Raw genomic sequence first — 18,996 nt, 5'->3', positions numbered from 1 at the left:
AATGCTGCAATAAACGGGTAGAAGTATCTTTTTGAACTAGTATTTTCATTTTATTTAGATAAATACCTACTAGTGGAATTGCTTGATCATATGGTAGTTCTATCTTTAATATTTGAGGAACCTCCATACTGTTCTCCATAGTGGCTGCCCAATTTACATTCCCACTGACAGTGCACAAGGGTTCCCTTTTCTCTGCATCCTCACCAACACTTGTTATTTTTGTCTTTTGTATGATGGCCTTTCTGACAGGTGGGAGGTGATATCTCATTGTGGTTTGTTGTTTGTTTGTTTGTTTTTTTTGGTAGAGATAGAATTGAATCTGTAGATCACTTTGAATAGTATTGACATCTTTTTTTTTTAACATCTTTATTGGAGTATAATTGCTTTTCAGTGGTGTGTTAGTTTCTGCTTTATAACAAAGTGAATCAGCTATACATATATCCCCGTATCTCCTCCCTCTTAACGTCTCCCTCCCACCCTCCCCATCCCACCCCTCTAGGTGGTCACGAAGCACCGAGCTGATCTCCCTGTGCTATGTGGCTGCTTCCCACTAGCTATCTATTTTGCATTTGGTAGTATATATAAGTCCATGCCATTCCCTCACTTCGTCCCAGCTTATCCTTCCACCTCCCCATGTCCTCAAGTCCATTCTCTACGTCTGTGTCTTTATTCCTGTCCTGCCCCTAGGTTCTTCAGAACCATTTTTTTTTTTAGATTCCATATATATGTGTTAGCATATAGTATTTGTTTTTCTCTTTCTGACTTACTTCACTCTGTATGACAGACTCTAGGTCCATCCACCTCACTACAAATAACTCAATTTCGTTTCCTTTTATGGCTGAGTAATACTCCATTGTGTATATGTGCCACATCTTCTTTATCCATTCATCTGTCAATGGACACTGAGGTTGCTTCCATGTCCTGGCTATTGTAAATAGAGCTGCAGTGAACATTGTGGTACACGACTCTTTCTGAATTATGGTTTTCTCAGGGTATATGCCTAGTAGTGGGATTGCTGGGTCGTTTGGTAGTTCTATTTTTAGTGTCTTAAGGAACCTCCATACTGTTCTCCATAGTGGCTGTATCAATTTACATTCCCACCAACAGTGCAAGAGGGTTCCCTTTTCTCCACACCCTCTCCAGCATTTATTGTTTGTAGATTTTTTGATGATGGCCATTCTGACTGGTGTGAGGTGATACCTCATTGTAGTTTTGATTTGCATTTCTCTAATGATCAGTGATGTTGAGCATCCTTTCATGTGTTTGTTTGCACTCTGTATATCTTCTTTGGAGAAATGTCTGTTTAGGTCTTCTGCCCATTTTTGGATTGGGTTGTTTGTTTTTTTGATATTGAGCTGCATGAGCTGCTTGTAAATTTTGCAGATTAATCCTTTGTCCGTTGCTTCATTTGCCGATATTTTCTCCCATTCTGAGGGTTGTCTTTTCGTCTTGTTTATGGTTTCCTTTGCTGTGCAAAAGCTTTTAAGTTTCATTGGGTCCCATTTGTTTATTTTTGTTTTTATTTCCATTTCTCTAGGAGCTGGGTCAAAAAGGATCTTGCTGTGATTTATGTCATAGAGTGTTCTGCCTATGTTTTCCTCTAAGAGTTTTATAGTGTCTGGCCTTACATTTAGGTCTTTAATCCATTTTGAGTTTATTTTTGTGTATGGTATATGGAGTGTTCTAATTTCATTCTTTTACATGTAGCTGTCCAGTTTTCCCAGCACCACTTATTGAAGAGGCTGTCTTGTCTCCATTGTATATTCTTGCCTCCTTCATCAAAAATAAGGTGACCATATGTGCGTGTGTTTATCTCTGGGCTTTCTATCCTGTTCCATTGATCTATGTTTCTGTTTTTGTGCCAGTACCATACTCTCTTGATTACTGTAGCTTTGTAGTATAGTCTGAAGTCATTGTGGTTTTAATTTGCATTTCCCTGATGATTACTGATGTTGAGCATCTTTTCATGTGCCTGTTGGCCATCTGTATGTCTTCTTTGGAAAAATATCTATTCAGATCCTCTGCCCATTTTTTAGATGGATTATTTGTTGTTTGGCTATTGAGGTGTTTGAGTTCTTTAATTATTTTGGATAGTAACCCCATATCAGATACATGATTTACAAATATTTTTCCCATTGTGTAGGTTGCCTTTTTTATTTTGTCGATGGTTTCTTTTGCTGTACAGAAGCTTTTTAGTTCAATGTAGTTCCATTTGTTTATTTTTGCTTTTGTTGCCTTTGCTTTTAGAGTCAGATCCAAAAAAATAATTGCCAAGACAGATATCAGGAGCGTATTGCCTATGTTTTCTTCTAGGAGTTTTATGGTTTCAAGTCTTACATTCAAGTCTTTAATCCATTTTGAGTTAATTTTTGTGAATGGTGTAAGATTTTTCATTCTTTTGTATGTGGCTGTCCAGTTTTCCCAGCATCATTTATTGAAGAGACTGTCCTTTCCCCATTGTGTATTCTTGCCTGCTTTGTTGTAAATTCATTGATCATATATGTGTGGGTTTATTTCTGGGACATCTATTTGGTTGCATTGATTTATGTGTCTGTTTTTATGCCAGTACCATACTGTTGTGATTATATAGCTTTGTAATGTGGTTTGAAATCAGGGAGTGATTTCAGCTTTGTTCTTTCTCAAGATTGCTTTGGCTGTTTGGGTTCTTTTGTGGTTCCATACAAATTTTAGGATTGTTCTGTTTCTGTGAAAAATGCCATTGGAATTTTGACAGGGATTGCAGTAAATCTATAGAATGCTTCAGGTAATATGGACATTCTAATCCATGATAATCCATGAGCACAGAATATCTTTTCATTTATTTGTGTCTTCCCCAGTTTCTTTCATCGATGTCATGTAGTTTTCAGTGTACAGGTCTTTCATCTCCTTGGTTAAATTTATTCCTAGGCATTTTATTCTCTTTGATGCATTGTAAATTGGATAGTTTTCTTAATTTGCCTTTCTGATAGTTTGTTCTTAGTGTATAGAAACACAACAGCTTTTTGTATATTGATTTTGTACCCTGTGACTTTACTGAATTCATTTTATTAGTTCTAACGGATTTTTGGTGGAGTCTTTCAGGTTTTCTATATATAAAATCATGTTGTCTGCTAATAGTGACAGTTTTACCTCCTCCTTTCCAGTTTGGATGCCTTTTATTTCTTTTTCTTGACTAATTACTCTGGCTAGGCTTTCCAATACTTTGTTGAATAAAGTGGTAAGAGTGGGCATCCTTATCTTATTCCTGATCTTAGTTGAAAAGCTTTCAGCTTTTCACCATTGAGTATGATGTTAGGTGTCATATATGGCTAGTCATATATGACTTTTATTATGGAGATACACGTTCTGTCTATACACTTTGTTGAGAGTGTTTATCATAAATGGATGTTAAATTTTGTCACATGCTTTTTCTGTATCTTTTGAGATGATCATATGATTTTTATCCATCATTTTGTCAATGTGGTGTATCATATTGATTTGTGGATGTTGAACCATCCTTGCATCCCTGGGATAAATCCCCCTTGACTTTGATGTATGATCTTTTAAATGTATTGTTGAATTCAGTTTGCTAATATTTAGTTGAGGATTTTTGTATGTATGTTCATCAGGGATATTGGCATGTAATTTTCTTTTTGCGGTATCTTTTTCTAGTTTTCATATCAGGATAATGCTGGCCTTGTAAACTGAGTTTGGAAGTGTTTCCTTCTCTTCAATTTTCTGGAAAGTTTTGAGAAGAATAGGTATTAAGTCTTCTTTAAATGTTTGGTAGACTTAAGCAGTGAAGCCTCTGGTCCTGGGCTTTTTTTGGTTGTTGTTGAGAGGTTTTTGATTACTGATTCCATATCCCTATTAGTAATTGGTCTATTCAGATTTAGTTCATGATTCAGTCTTGGAAGATTATATGTTTCTAGGAATTTTTCCATTTGTTCTCAGTTGTCCAACTTGTTGCTGTACAATTTTTTTTAAAGGCTTGAGAGCTGACATTTATTTTTTATTATTTAAAAAATTATTTATTTATTTGGTTGTGCCGGGTCTTAGTTGTGGCAGGTGGGCTCCTTAGTTGTGGCTTGCAGTCTCCTTAGTTGCAGCTTGTCGACTCCTTAGTTGGAGCACATGGGCTCCTTAGTTGTGGCATGTGAACTCTTAGTTGCAGCATGCATGTGGGATCTAGTTCCCTGATCAGGGATTGAACCTGGGCCCCCTGCATTGGGAGCTTGGAGTCTTAACCACTGCACCACCAGGGAAGTCCAGTAGCTCTATAATTGTTCATAGTAACCTCTTATGATCCTTTGTATTTCTGTGGTATCAGTTATAACATCTCTTTCATTTCTGATTTTATTTATTGATTCCTCTTTTTTTTCTTGGTGAGTTTAGCTAAAGGTTTGTCAGTTTTGTTTATCTTTTCAAAGAACCAGTTTTATTGATCTTTTCTGTGTCTTTTTAGTCTCTATTTATTTCCACTCTGATCTTTGTTATTTCCTTTCTTCTACTAACTTTGGGATTTGTTTTTTCTTTTTCTAGTTCCTTTAGGTGTAAAGCGAGATTGTTTGAGATATCTTGTTTAGTTCATTTAGTCTAATGTGTCATTTAAAGCCAGTGTTTCCTTATTGATTTTGTCTGGATGACCTGTCCATTATGTAAGTGGGGAAAGTCTTTTACTATTATTGTGTGGCTGTCAATTTCTCTCTTTAGTTCTGTTAATATTTGCTCTGTATATTTAGGTGCTCCTATGTCGGGCACATAAATATTTACAAATTTTGTATCCTCTTGTTGGACTGACCACTTTACCATTATGTAATGCCCTTTGTCTTCTATTACAGTCTTTGTTTTAAAGTATTTTATCAGATATAAGTATAGGTTCTAGTCTATTTTAAATTGATAGCAGCTTAAATTTGAACACATTCTAAAACTTCCCTACCCACTACATTTTATGTTTTTGATGTCACATTTTATGTTTTTTTAATTTTGTGTATTCCTTAACTAATTGTTATAGTTATGGTCATTTTTACTACTGTTGTCTTTTCACCTTCCTGCTAGCTTTATAAGTGATCAATTCACTACGTTTTCTATATATTTACCTTTACCAGTGATATTTATACTTTCATATGTTTTTGTTACTATTTAGTGCCCTTTCTTTTAAGCTTAAAGAAGCTTTAACCTTTATTGTAAGGCTGATTTAGTGGTGATGAACTAATTTAGCTTTTGCTTTTTTGGAAATTCTTTCTCTTAGTTCTGTTCCTTCCTTTCTTTCTTTCTTTCTTTCTTTCTTTCTTTCTTTCTTTCTATCTATTTATTTATTTATGGCTGCGTTGGGTTGTCATTGCTGCACGCAGACTTTCTCTAGTTGTGGCGAGGGGGGCTACTCTTTGATGTGGTGCGTGGGCTTCTCACTGTGGTGGCTTCTCTCGTTGCGCAGCATGGTCTCTAGGCGTGCGGGCTTCAGTAGTTGTGGCACATGGGCTCAGTATTTGTGGCTCGCAGGCTCCAGAGTGCAGGCTCAGTAGTTGTGGCACATGGGCTTAGTTGCTCCATGGCACGTGGGATCTTACCAGACCAGGGCTCGAACCCGTGTCCCCTGCATTGGCAGGCGGATTCTTAACCACTGCACCACCAGGGAAGTCTCTCTCTCTCTTAATTCTGAGTAATAACCTTGCTAAGTAGAATATTCTTAGTTGGAAGTTTCTTCCTTTGAACACTTTAAATATATCATGCACTCCCTTCTGCCCTGTAAAGTTTCTACTGAAAAATATGCTGATAGTCTTATGCAGATTCCCTTATAGGTAACAAGTCGTTTTCCTCTTGCTGCATTTAAGTTTCTCTCTTTATCTTTAACTTTTGACATTTTAATTATAACGTGTCCTGGTGTGGATCTCTTTGGCTTCATCTTCTTTGGAGCTCTCTGGGATTCCTGGACCTGGATGTCTCTTTCCTTCCCCAAGTTAGGGAAGCTTTCAGCCATTCTTTCTTTCTTTTTTTTAAAAATAAATTTATTTATTTATTTATTTTTGGCTGCATTGGGTCCTCGTTGCTGCATGTGGGCTTTCTTTAGTTGCAGTGAGTGGAGGCTACTCTTTGTTGCGGTGCGCAGGCTTCTCATCACAGTGGCTTCTCTTGTTGTGGAGCACGGGCTCTAGGCACACGGGCTTCAGTAGTTGTGGCACGCAGGCTCAGTAGTTGGGACTCACAGGCTTTGTTGCTCTGTGACATGTGGGATCTTCCTGGACCAGGGATCGAACCCGTGTCCCCTGCATTGGCAGGTGGATTCTTAATAGTTTTTTTTGTTTGTTTGTTTTTTTAAAATTATTTATTTATTTATTTTTAGCTATGTTGGGTCTTCGTTTCTGTGCGAGGGCTTTCTCTAGTTGCGGCAAGCGGGGGCCACTCTTCATTGCGTTGCGCAGGCCTCTCACTATCGCGGCCTCTCTTGTTGCGGAGAATAGGCTCCAGACGCGCAGGCTCAGTAATTTTGGCTCATGGGCCTAGTTGCTCCGCGGCATGTGGGATCTTCCCGGACCAGGGCTCGAACCCGTGTCCCCTGCATTGGCAGGCAGATTCTCAACCACTGCGCCACCACGGAAGCCCTGGCAGGTGGATTCTTAACCACTGCACCACCAGGGAAGTCCCGCCATTATTTCTTAAAATAAGTTTTCTGTCCCTTTCTCCTCTCCTTCTGGGACGCCGGTAATTTGAATGTTATCTGCTTGATGTTGTCCCACAGGTCCCTTAAACTATCTTCCCTTTTTTAAAATTACTTTTTCTTTTTGCTTTTCTGTTTGGGTGAGTTCCACTGCCCTGTCTTCCTGCTCACAGAGCCTTTCTTTGCTTCATCTAGTCTCTGTTGAACCCCTCTAATGTATTTTTTAGTTAAGTTATTGTGTTCTTTGGCTTTGTGACTTCTGCCTGGTACTTTCTTATAATTTCTATCTCTTTGTTGAAGTTCTCACTGTGTTCATCCATTGTTTTTTTAAGTTTGGTAAGAATATTTATGACCATGGCTTTGAATTCTTCATCAAGTAAATTATTTGTCTCTATTTCATTAAAGTTTCTCCGTGAGTTTTTATCTTGCTCTTTTGTTTTGAACATACTGCTCTGTTTCCTCATTTTGCTTGAATCTCTGTGTTTGTTCATGTATTCAGTGAAACAGCTACCTCTTCCAGTCTTGAAGGAGTGGCCTGTGTAGGGGATGAATCTTGTCTTTCAACCTTGTCCTAGAATTGTCTCTTGAATCTTTGTGATTGTCTAAGCAGCCTGATTTATCCACGACAGGTCCTGGTCATTGAGGGTGTGCTGAGACCTGCCAGCATTCCAGAGAGAGGGATCTCAGTCAGCACCAGGTTTTAGGCTGATTAGAAGCCAGACTCTCAGGTTGCAGCTTTTAAAGTATGCAAATATGTACAGTCCTGTGGGATTGCAATTATAAACCCATAAATCTTCTGGCCTCCAGACCAGGTGATCTGGGGTTGTCCTTTGGGTGACAGTTGCAGAAACTGGGGCTCCAGATGAGTGAGTGTATAAGCTTATTCTGGGAGGTACTGGCACGCGGCACTAAGGCCTAGACAGAGCACCAGGCTTGTGTCCCCACCCTGTGCTCCTTGAGAGCACCTCTGGAACCTCTAGCATGTGGCAAACCTGAGTCCTGCCCTCAGGCTGAAGCTTCAGGACAGGTACATAGGACCTTTTCACAGGGAGACTGGGGGTGTGTTTTAGTCTGCTGTCTGTGTGGTGCTCTGGGGAGGTAGCCTGCCAGGAACTGTCTCCCAGATTTTTACAGTCCCATGGGACTCAGGGATGCAAGGCCCCCTGGCCACCAGAGCCAGATGATCAAGGAGAGTCACCTGTGTCGTCAGTGCGTGGTTGCCGGCTTTAGTGGGGCAGCTGAAGAGTGCAGGGGATGGGTATTCAGGTCTTTTTCGGAGGGAATTGTTCCATATGTGGCTGTAGATTTGGTGTGTCCTTGGGAGGAGGTGAGTTCAGGATCTTCCTATGCTGCCCTCTTGGACCTTCTTGTGGTCTTTATATTTGAAATAATTGTTACTATTGTCTACCCCCAGGATATCTTTCCCCATCCTGGACTACAGAAGCAATGATGCAAACAAATGTTTTACATTTCATCTGCTGGAGGATTATGTTTTGAAATATTAGTTATCCTTTCATTTTTTTGATCCTGTTGTTACATAGAAATTTAGAAACTGAAAGAACACCTTAATTTACATTCTTTGACTGTGTGGGTGAGGGAAGAAGAAACTGTTCGGTTTATATTATATTTTTAGGTTGTTAAACTCCCTTTCTTTTTTTTTGGTAATGTGATGAGATTAACATTTATCAGCAGCTTAGAATTCCTGAGGCAGCAGCAGCAACAGATAAACTAAGCAGGAGATTGTCCGTCTCAGGGTGCCAGGGGTCAGCCTTGGCGCTGCTCCCTCTGAACAAGCCAGTTAGGGGGTTGTCAAGGTCAGTGGTCCTCCCTTCTTAGGAAACTAACTATTAAGGGTGCCTGTGACCAGAGCCTTACACTCTGCTTTGGGGTGTTAGGACACCAGTCTCTCCCCCACTTTCCAGGGAGTCCTTGAAGTCGGGGCCCAGCCTTATTTACCTGTCTGCATCTGGAACCCCTTTGGGTCCTTGTCCTGCATCAGAGGGAGTGGACATCTGTCACAGTGGATGCCCATAGTCTTTTCAGCACCTCCTGGACATTTTCACCATCCCCTACCTTGTGAATCCTACCTTCCACACTGACTTCCTCTCCCATGAGACGCCAAACACGTGTGACTGAGGAGGGCACCCAGGAAGCCTCAGGCAAGGTGGCATCTGCATGGAGCATGCGGGGGCAGGGGCAGGGACGTTGGGGGCACCGCCCTGCCCCAGCACGGTGGAGGCAGGGTGGCATCGGCAGCAAATCCGGCTCTCGGGTTCTGGAAGCTCAGCCCGAGTCGAATTCTTCACTCTTCCTGAAGGTGCTGTGAGACTTCTCACACCCACCAATAAACCCTATCCCACCTCAACCAAACTGAGTGGTTTTGTGCATGGTCATGGGTCAGAAACATGGGCTCAAAGATTATCTAATTGGGAGTCCCCTTTATGAAGAAGAACATAAAATTATGCAAACAAAACTAAGTACAAAGGTGAATATTTAATGAGAAAAAAATAAGAAATCACAAGAAAGTAAAAATTTAAACCTCAAACATCACAGCATTCTGAAAAATAACATAATTTAAAAAATTAATTTTATGCCCTAACATACCTCTAGGTTGCTTCATTGCCATATATATATATATATATTTTTTTTTTTTACAGTAACTTTGTAATGGCATTTTCTGTAAAGAGAATCGAAAGAGAAATGAAGCTTTCCTTTAGCACTATTGATTAAAATTTGATTTTCTTATTGATAGTTTAGAAAAGTTATTTTCATCTTTACAACTGGTCATGAATGAAATGTCATGTAAAATTCTGGATTATTTCCAGTTTGAGGAAATCTTTATCAAGTACCTGTCATATGTGAGCTGTGAGATTACAAGGCATTTCAAGTTTTCTTGTGCAATGGACAATCTGAAATATTCTTTCAGTTGATAGCATTCATTATGCAGTTAGTCAATATTTTCTTGTCACTTGCCAGGTGAGTTGACACAGTGCACAGTAAGCAAATTTTTGGAAGACATTCCTATACCAGATGACTTCAGTAATTTAATTATATACCAAAGCCACTCTGAATCACATAAATTTATCCCACAAAACTCAGACTTAATATATCCTCAGCTCACTTCCTCTTCAGATCTGTAACCACCCCAAAATGTCCATAGGCACCCCCAAAACCCAATAAGAGGGGACATATAATGGAGGGGAAATCAGAGTGGAGACAGAGACTGCTTGGAGCCAATTACAGTTAAAATCCCTTAGTCCTGAAAATTTTATAAAATGTGCAACCATGTGAACATGGCTAGGATCCCTTCTAGGGATCCTAGAAGGTCCCATGCTGGTGGGGGATCTGGATATGCAGGGTGACTGGCATTGCCTCAGTGTCCAATAATAATAATAGTAGTAATAATAATAATAATAAAATAAAGCTATTTAGTCTCAGATTTGTGTAAGGGCCAAGTCACAAAAAGCTAATTAGTATCCTGAAATCCTCAGTAAATTGTCTTAACGTTTTCATGGGCTTTACACCATTGTACTGCATCCTAACTCCACAATAGAATTAGGATTGTTCTGTCTTGTGCATTCGACTCAGAAGTAAAGCAGTATAATGTGCTCTTGGAGATTTGCAAAGTATTTGGAGGGTAGACTTTTTTTTTTTATTGAAGTATAGTTGATGTACAATGTGTTAAGTTTCAGGTGTACAGCACAGTGCTTCCCTTATACACATACACACGCACGCACGCACACACACACGCACACACACACACACACATATATATTCTTTTTCAGATTCTTTTCCCTTATAGGTTATTACAAGATAGTTAGTATAGTCCCCTGTGCTGTATAGTAGGTCCTTGTTGGTTATCTATCTTATATATAGGAGTGTGTATCTGTCAATCCCAAACTCCTAATTTATCCCCCCTTATTTTCAAAACAGAAATAGACTTCGAGACATAGAAAACAAACTTATGGTTACCAAAGGGGAAAGGGGGGTAGGGTAGCCTCTTTGTATTGTGGTAAATCAGCTTAGGTTCCTGATCCTAGGTAAATGAAGGAAAATTTTCACCTAAAAATGCACGTTGTCCAGGAATATGGCATATACACACTTCCTCTATTTCTCTCAGTACAATTAAAACACTGGACCTTATATATTAAAGCAATATAAGAAGGCTCTGATTGGAACTTCCCTGGTGGCGCAGTGGTTAAGAATCCACCTGCCAATGCAGGGGACACAGGATCAATCCCTGGTCTGGGAAGATCCCACATGCCACGGAGCAACTAAGCCCGTGCATCACAACTACTGAAGCCCACGTGCCTAGAGCCCATGCTCCACAACAAGAGAAGCCACCGCAATGAGAAGCCCATGCACTGCAATGAAGAGTAGCCCCCGCTCGCTGCAACTAGAGAAAGCCCGCGTGCAGCAACGAAGACCCAACACAGCCAAAAATAAAAGAAATAAAGAAGGCTCTGATAAATTGAGAGAAGGCGGCAGACTGGCTAGGCACCTCAGGACCCAAGGAACTACATGGGGATGAGTTCCCTGAGTATTCTTTTTGCCTCACGTAGCCCAGACTTAGAGCTGAAGAGGCAGGCAAAACACTAATACACACAAACAAAAGAAGTCCCTACAGAAGCTTGCTATCTCTAGCCAAAGGGCCAGGAAGACAGAAAACGCTTAGTCAGTAACTGCTGTACTTCAGCCAGACACCCCAGAAAAACCGTGGCACTATCCCTACCCATGCAAGTAGGTGAGCCTCGCTTTCCACCCTCACCAGGCTGTGTAGCAGGGTATCCCAGCTTCCCTGATGGAACAATGTCAGAGAAGGCTGAGCAGGGGGCCGGGACTTTAATCCACGCCAGGCAGTTATGAGGCACCACACATCCCGACCTCTGGTGTCAGTAGAGGCCATGTGAGGACAGCAGGGAAGCACCCCAGAATTGCCATCCCGGCCACCAGCCACAAGGGGTCCTTCCCCTCCTTCATGTCAGTGGAGGCCAAGTGGGGAACCTGGGCATTGATCCCCTTGGCAGTAACAAAGCAGTGCCTTCTGTTCGCCTGCCAGAGTGGTACCATGGAACCAGCTCAAACAGAAGGTTTAATAGTATCCAGTCTCATAACATCATATCCAAATGTCCTAGTTCTAATCAAAAAGCACTTGTTATACCAAGGACCTGGAAAATTTCAACTTGAATGAAAAAGACAATCAATACATGTTAACACTGAGTTGACAGAGATGTGAGAATTATCTAACAATAATTTTAAGGCAGTCTTGATAAAAATGCTTCAATGAATTATGAACAGATTTGAAACAAATGAAAAATAGAAAGTCTCAGAAAAGAAATGGAAGATCTCAGGAAAGAAACAAAAGATATATAGATGAAAAATGCAACTTTTAGAACTGAAAAATATGGTAATGGAAATAAAAAGCTCACTGGGTGACCCCAACAGCAGAATGGAGAGGAAGGAAGAATCAGTGAACTTGAAGGTGGAGCAGTAAAAATCACCCAGTCTAAACTAGAGAGACAAAATAGTCTTAAAAAAAATGATCAGAGTATCAGGGACCCGTGGGACTATAACAAAAGAACTAAGATTTGTGTCATTGGAGCCCCAGAAAGAGAGGGGAAAAGGGCAGGATTTGAATAAATAATAGCTGAAAACACCTCAAATTTGGCAAAAGAAATAAACCTACAGATTCAAGAAGCTGAATGAATTCCAAATAGGATGAATCTAATGAAATCATGCCAAGATTTTTAATATTTATATATTTATAATTATAATATTTAACATTATATATTTATATTTAATATAAATTTATAATTTTCTATCAATATATTTATAAATATTTATAATATTTATATATATTACATCGTAATCAAATATATGAAAACCAAAGAGAAAGGAAAAATCTTGAAAGCAGCAAGAGAGAAACAAAATTTCACCTATAGGGAAAAAATCAATTCAAATGACAGCAAATTTCTCTTTAGAAACCATGGAGGTCAGAAGGAAGTGGCACAACACTTTCTGATGCTGAAAAAGAACTGTCCACTGAGAATTCTGTATCCAGAGAAAATGTTCTTCAGGAATGAAGGAGGAAATCAAGTCTTTCTCAGATGAAGAAAATCTAAGAGAATTTGTTGTCAGCAGGCCTACTCTAAAAGAATGGCTAAAGGAATATCTATAACAGGAAGAAAATTATAACAGAAGGAATCCTGAAACATCAGGAATAAAGAACAATGGAATGAGTCAAGATAAGCTTAAATATAATACATTTTGCTTCACCTCTTGAGTTTTCTAAGTTATGCTTGAGAGTTGAAATAAAAATTATAACATTGATGAAGTTCTACATGTATGTAGAAGACATAAATTTAAGACAACTACAGTACTATAAACAGTAGGAGGAAAAGGGATGTAAGGGAAGATAAGATTTCTATGCTTCATTCAAAATGGTAAAATGTTGACATCAGTAGATTGATAAGTTATGTATATATGATTTACAGGCACTAAAAAAGGTATACAAAGAGATTCGCTCAAAATCACTATAAATCAAAATGGAATTCTAAAAAAACATTCAAGTAACCCACAGGAAAACAGGAAAAAGAAAACAGAGAAACCAAAAGCAGAGGTAACAGAAAACAGAATAAAATGACTGACTTAAACATATCAACAATCACATTAAATGTAAATGATACACATACACTGAGAAAAGGATAGAAATTTGCAAAGTGTATTAGAAAACATGACCCAAATATATGCTAAAATAAATTCACTTCAAATATAATTGTATAGGTAGGTTGAAAGTTAAAGGATAGGGAAGGATATTCCAGACAACATTAATAAGAAGAAAGCACAAGTAGCTATATTAATATCAAATAAAATAGACTTCAAAGAGAAAATTATTAAAGACAGGGAAATTATGGTGATAAAAGGGTCAGTCCACCAAAAAGTCATAGCAAATTAAACGTGAATGCACCAGACAGCAGAGCTGTAAAAATGTGTGAAGCAAAACCTGATAGAACTGAAAGGGGAAATAGACAAACTTACAATTATAGTTGGAGACTTCAGCATCCGTATTTCAACAATTGACAGGACAACTATAGAGGAAATTAGGAAAGATATGGAGGAACTCAGCAACACCATCAATCACTGACTGTAAGTTTCTTTTTCTTTTCTTTGGCCACACCATGCTGGCAAGTAGGATCTTAGTTCCCCAACCAGGGATCGAAGCCTTGCCCCCTGCTTTGGAAGTGTGGAGTCTTAACCACCGCGCCACCAGGGAAGTCCCGAAACCATCAGTCAACAGGACCTCATCAACACTTATAGAGCTTACCACCCAGCAACAGCAGAGTACATACTCTTCCAGCGCCCACAGAACATATACCAACATAGATCATATCCTGGCGCATTACAATAAACACTCAGCAAATTTAAAAGAATTGAAATCATACCAAGTATTTTTTCCTTCCATAGTGGAATCAAACTAGAAATCAACAACATAAAGAAAACAGGAACATCTCTAGACACTTGGAAACTGAACAACATACTTCTAAATAATCCTTGGGTCACAGAAGAAGTTACCATGGAAAATTTTTTTTCAAAGGTTGAACTGAATGAAAATGAAAATACAACATATCAGAATTTGTGGGATGTAGCTAAATAAGTGCTAACAGGTAAATATATAGCACTGAATATTTACATCAGAAAACAGCAAATGTCTCAAATATATCGTCTAAGCTCCCACTTCAGAATCTAGAAAAAGAAAAGCAAAATAAAGCCAAAGCATATAAAAGGAAGGAATAATAAAGATAAGAGCAGAAATCAATGACATTGAAAACAGAAAAAGTATAGAAAAAAGTCAATTAAACAAAAAGCTGTTTCTTTGAAAAGATCAATAAAATGCATCTCAAAGAATCAATGAAAAGTCAATAAAATGTATCCCCCCAAATCAATAAAAGATCTATAAAATTGACAAACTTTTAACAAGACTGACAGAATAAAAATGAAAGGGAAGACACAAATTACCAATATCAGGATTCAAACAGTTGATATTGCTACAGATTCTATAGATAAATAGAAAATTTAAAAATATTGCAAACAACTATACACATAACTTTGACAACTAAGATGAAACAGACCAGTTACTTGAAATGTACCAACTACTACCACAATTCACCCAATATTAATTAGGTAATTTGAATAGCCCTATAACTATTAAGGAAATTGAATTTTTAAAGATTAACAATCTTCCATTTTTACAGCAGTTTTAGGTTTACAGAAAAATTGAGCAGGAAGTACAGAGAGTTTCCATTTACTCCTCTCTGCTCCCAGTTTCCCCCATTATTAGCATCTTGCATTAGTGTGATATGTATGTTACAACTGGTGAACCAATATCAATACATTATTATTGACTAAATCCCATAAGTTACATTAGGGCTCACTCTTTGTGTTATTCAGTTCTATGGGTTTTTTAAAAAGTACACTTCATTTTTAGAGAAGTTTTAGGTTCACTGCAAAATTGATCACAAAGTACAGAGAGTTCCCATTTACCCTCTGCCTGCATACACTTGGTCTCCTCCACTATGAACATCCCACACCAGATGGTACATTTGTTACACTGGCACATTATTATTGTCCAAAGACCATAATTTACATTAAGGTTCACTCTTGGCATTGTACATTACATGGGTTTGGACAAATGTATAATGACATATCCACCATTATAGTATCACACAGAATAGTTTCACTCCCCTAAAAATCATCTGTGCTCTGCCTATTCATCCCTCCCTCCCCACGACCCCTGGCAGCCACTGATCTTTTTACTGTCTCCATAGCTTTGCCTTTTCCAAAATGTCCTATAGTTGGAATCATAACAGTATGTAGCCTTTTCAGATTGTCTTCTTTCACTTAGTAATGTGCATTTACGTTTCCTCCATGTCTTTTCATGACTTGATAGCTCATTTCTTTTTAGTGCTGAATAATATTTTATTATATGAATGTACCCCAATTTACGTATCCATTGACATGATGAAGGATATCTTAGTTGTTTCCAAGTCTTGGCGATTATGAATGAAGCTGCAATAGACATCCATATGCAGGTTTTCATGTGGACATGTCTTCAATTCATTTGAGGTGTAATTGCTGGAGTGAATGATAAGACTGTTTAGCTTTCTAAGAAATGGCCAAACTGTCTTCCAAAGTGGCTGCAGTATTTTGCATTCCACCAGCAATGAATGAGACTTCCCAATGCTCCACATCCTCATCAGCATTTGGTATTGTCAGTGTTTCGGATTATAGGTGTGTATTGGTACCTCATTGTTGTTTTAATTTGAAATTAATGGTATGTGATGTTGAGCATCTTTACATATGCTTATTTGCCTAAGTATATCTTCTTTGGTGAGGTGCCTGTTCAGGTTTTCTGCCCCCCTTTGGGCAAACAATTGGGTCGTTTTCTTATTGTTGAGTTTTAAGCGTTCTTTGTATATTTTGGATACAATTCCTCTATCAGTTATATGTTTTGCAAATATCTTCTCCTAGTTTGTGGCTTATCATTTTATTCTCTTAATAATGCCATTCACAGATAAGTTCTTTTATTTTAATGAACTCCATCTCATCAATATTTTCATTCACAGTTATGTTTTTGGAGTGATATCTGAAAAGTCATTGCCAGGCTCAAGGTCACAAACATTTTCTCTCATGTTATAGCCTAGAAGTTTCATTGTTTTGTGTCTTAACATTTAGGCCTGAGATAATTTTGAGTTAATTTTTTGAAAGATAAAAGGTCTTTGTCTAGATTCATTTATTTTATTTATTTATTTTTTTGCATGTATGCAGTTTACCTAACACTATTTGTTCAAAAGACTTCCTCCTCCATTTAATTGCCTTTGCTACCCTTTGTCAAAAAGCAATTGACTATATTTGTGTGTATTTATTTCTGAGTTCTCCATTCTCTTCCATTGATCTATTTGTATATTCTTTCACCAATACCATACACTTTGACTACTGTATCTTGATAGTAAATCTTGAAATTGGATCGTGACAGTCTTCTGACTCTGTTCTTTTTCTTCAATATTGTATTGGCTATTCTGGGTCTTTAGCTTTCTGTGTAAACTTTAGAATCAGTTTGTCTGTATTCAGAAAATACCTTGCTAGGATTTAGATTGGAATTGTGTTGAGTCTACACATCAACTACAGTTGGGAAGAATTAACATTTTAACAACATTAAGTCTTCCTATACATGAACATGGAATACCTCTCCACTTATTTATTCTTCTTTTATTCCTTTCATTAAAGATATATAATTTCTCTCATATATATCTTGTACATATTTTGTTAGATTTATGTCTAAGTATTTCATTTTTGGTGCTAATGTAAATGGTGCTGTTTTTAATTCAAATTCCAATGGTTCATTACTCGTATATAAGAAAGCAATTGATTTTTTTGTATATTAACATTGTGTCTTGAACCTTGCTCAATTGCTTATTGATTCTAGGAGTTTTTGTTTGTTTAACAATTCCCAAGAAGGGGCTTTCCTGGTGGCACAATGGTTAAGAATCTGCCTGCCAATGCAGGGGGCATGGGTTTGAGCCCTGGTCCGGGAAGATCCCACATGCTGCGGAGCAACTAAGCCTGTGCGCCACAACTACTGAGCCTGTGCTCTAGAGCCGCGAGCCACAACTACTGAAGCCCATGCTCCTAGAGCCCATGCTCCGCAACAAGAGAAGCCACTGCAATGAGAAGCCTGAGCACCGCAACAAAAGAGTAGTCCCCACTCGCCGCAACTAGAGAAAGCCCGCGTGTAGCAACAAAGACCCAAACAACACAGCCAAAAATAAATAAATAAAAATAAATGAATAAATTAATTAATAAAAAAATTATACAACTCTAAAAAGAAGAACTAAAAGTGTCCCTATTTGCAGGTAGTATGATTGTCTATGTAAAATATCCCAAGAAATCTACCCCCCAAATGATAGAACTAATAAGTGCATACTTCAAGGCCACAAGAAGATCAACATACAGAAATCAATTGTATTTCTCTATAATATTAATAAACACGTGGATGTCAACATTTAAAATATAATATCATTGCTAAAAAAAGAAAAAAAAACTTATGTGTATATTTAACAAAACATGTACAGAACTTGTATGGCCAAAAACTACAAAACACTGATAATAGAATTCAGAGAAGCTCTAGATAAATGGTGAGATATACCTTACTCATGGATTGGAAGACACAATATAGTAAAGATACCAGTTCTCTCCAAATACATCTATTGGTTAAATGCAATTCCTATCAAAATCCCAGGAGGTTTTTGTAGATACATATATTCTAAGATTTATAGAAAGACAACGGAACTAGAAGAACTAAAACAATTTTGAGAAAGAAAAATAAATTGGGAGGAATCAGTCTATCCAATTTCAAGACTTACTATAGCTAAAGGAGTCAAGACCCTGTGGTGTGCGTGGCGGGATAGACACAAAGATCAATGGAACAGGAAAGAGAACCTAGAAATAGACCCACACAAATATGCCCAACTGATTTTTGACAAAGGTGCAAAAGAATTCAATGAAGGGAGGATAACCTTTTCAATAGAAGGTTCTGGAGAAACTACGCATCCGTAGGAAAAAATATGCACCTACCTAAACCTCATACCTTATGAAAAAAAAGTCAAAATAGCTCATATATAAATGTAAAGTATATTTTTTTAAAAATGTGAAGTGTAAAACTATAAATTTTTTAAGAAAAAAATCATAGGAGAAAATTTTTGGGATTTAGAGCTAGGGAAAGAGAGTTTGAACTTAACACCAAAAGCACAATCCATAAAGGAAAAATCAATAGATTTGACTTCATCAAAATTAAAGCCTTTTGTCCTATGAAAGACCTTGTTAAGAGATGAAAGCTTCTACAGTGGCAGAAAACACTGCAAACCACATAAATAACAAAGAACTAGTATCTGTAATATACAAACAAGTTTTGAAACTTAACAGTAAAAAATAAACAATTCAGTTATAAAATGGGCGAAAGACATGAACAGACATTCCACCAAAGGGGGTATACCGGTGGCAGATAAATGCATGAAAAGGTATTCAATATCATTAGTCACTAGGGAAATGCAAGTTGAAACCACAATGAGATATTACTGCACACCTATCAGAATGGTTAAAATGAAAAATAGTGACAACACCAAGTGTTATCAAGGATTCAGAGTAATTGGATCACTTCACTTATATATTTCTGGCAGGAATGTAAATGGAACAGCCACTCTGGAAAACAGTTTGGCAGTTTCTTAAGGAGATAAACATGCAACTACCATACAACTCAGTAATTGTGTTCCTGGGCAATGATCCTGGAGAAGTCAAGACTTAGG

At 37.9% G+C, this 18,996-nt stretch overlaps 1 protein-coding gene across 4 annotated transcripts in view; it reads left to right on the top strand.

Moving 5' to 3' along the window:
• TM2D3 (TM2 domain containing 3) overlaps positions 1-18,996 on the top strand; it is an 82,357-nt gene that overhangs the window by 29,849 nt on the left and 33,512 nt on the right. The window contains exon 6 of one of the 4 annotated variants that reach the window (XM_036844932.1): positions 8,560-8,812. The exons of the other annotated variants lie outside the window; for them this stretch is intronic. Within the exon in view, the coding sequence (XP_036700827.1) occupies positions 8,560-8,671 (112 nt within the window). The 3' untranslated portion in view covers positions 8,672-8,812. Of the gene's footprint in view, positions 1-8,559; positions 8,813-18,996 lie in introns of those variants that run through there. 4 annotated transcript variants of the gene reach the window in all.

Source organism: Balaenoptera musculus, chromosome 2 (assembly GCF_009873245.2).
Source record: "Balaenoptera musculus isolate JJ_BM4_2016_0621 chromosome 2, mBalMus1.pri.v3, whole genome shotgun sequence".
Lineage (NCBI taxonomy): Eukaryota > Metazoa > Chordata > Mammalia > Artiodactyla > Balaenopteridae > Balaenoptera > Balaenoptera musculus.
Note: the sequence above shows the minus strand (reverse complement) of the source record. Positions and strands in the feature narration are given on the sequence as shown.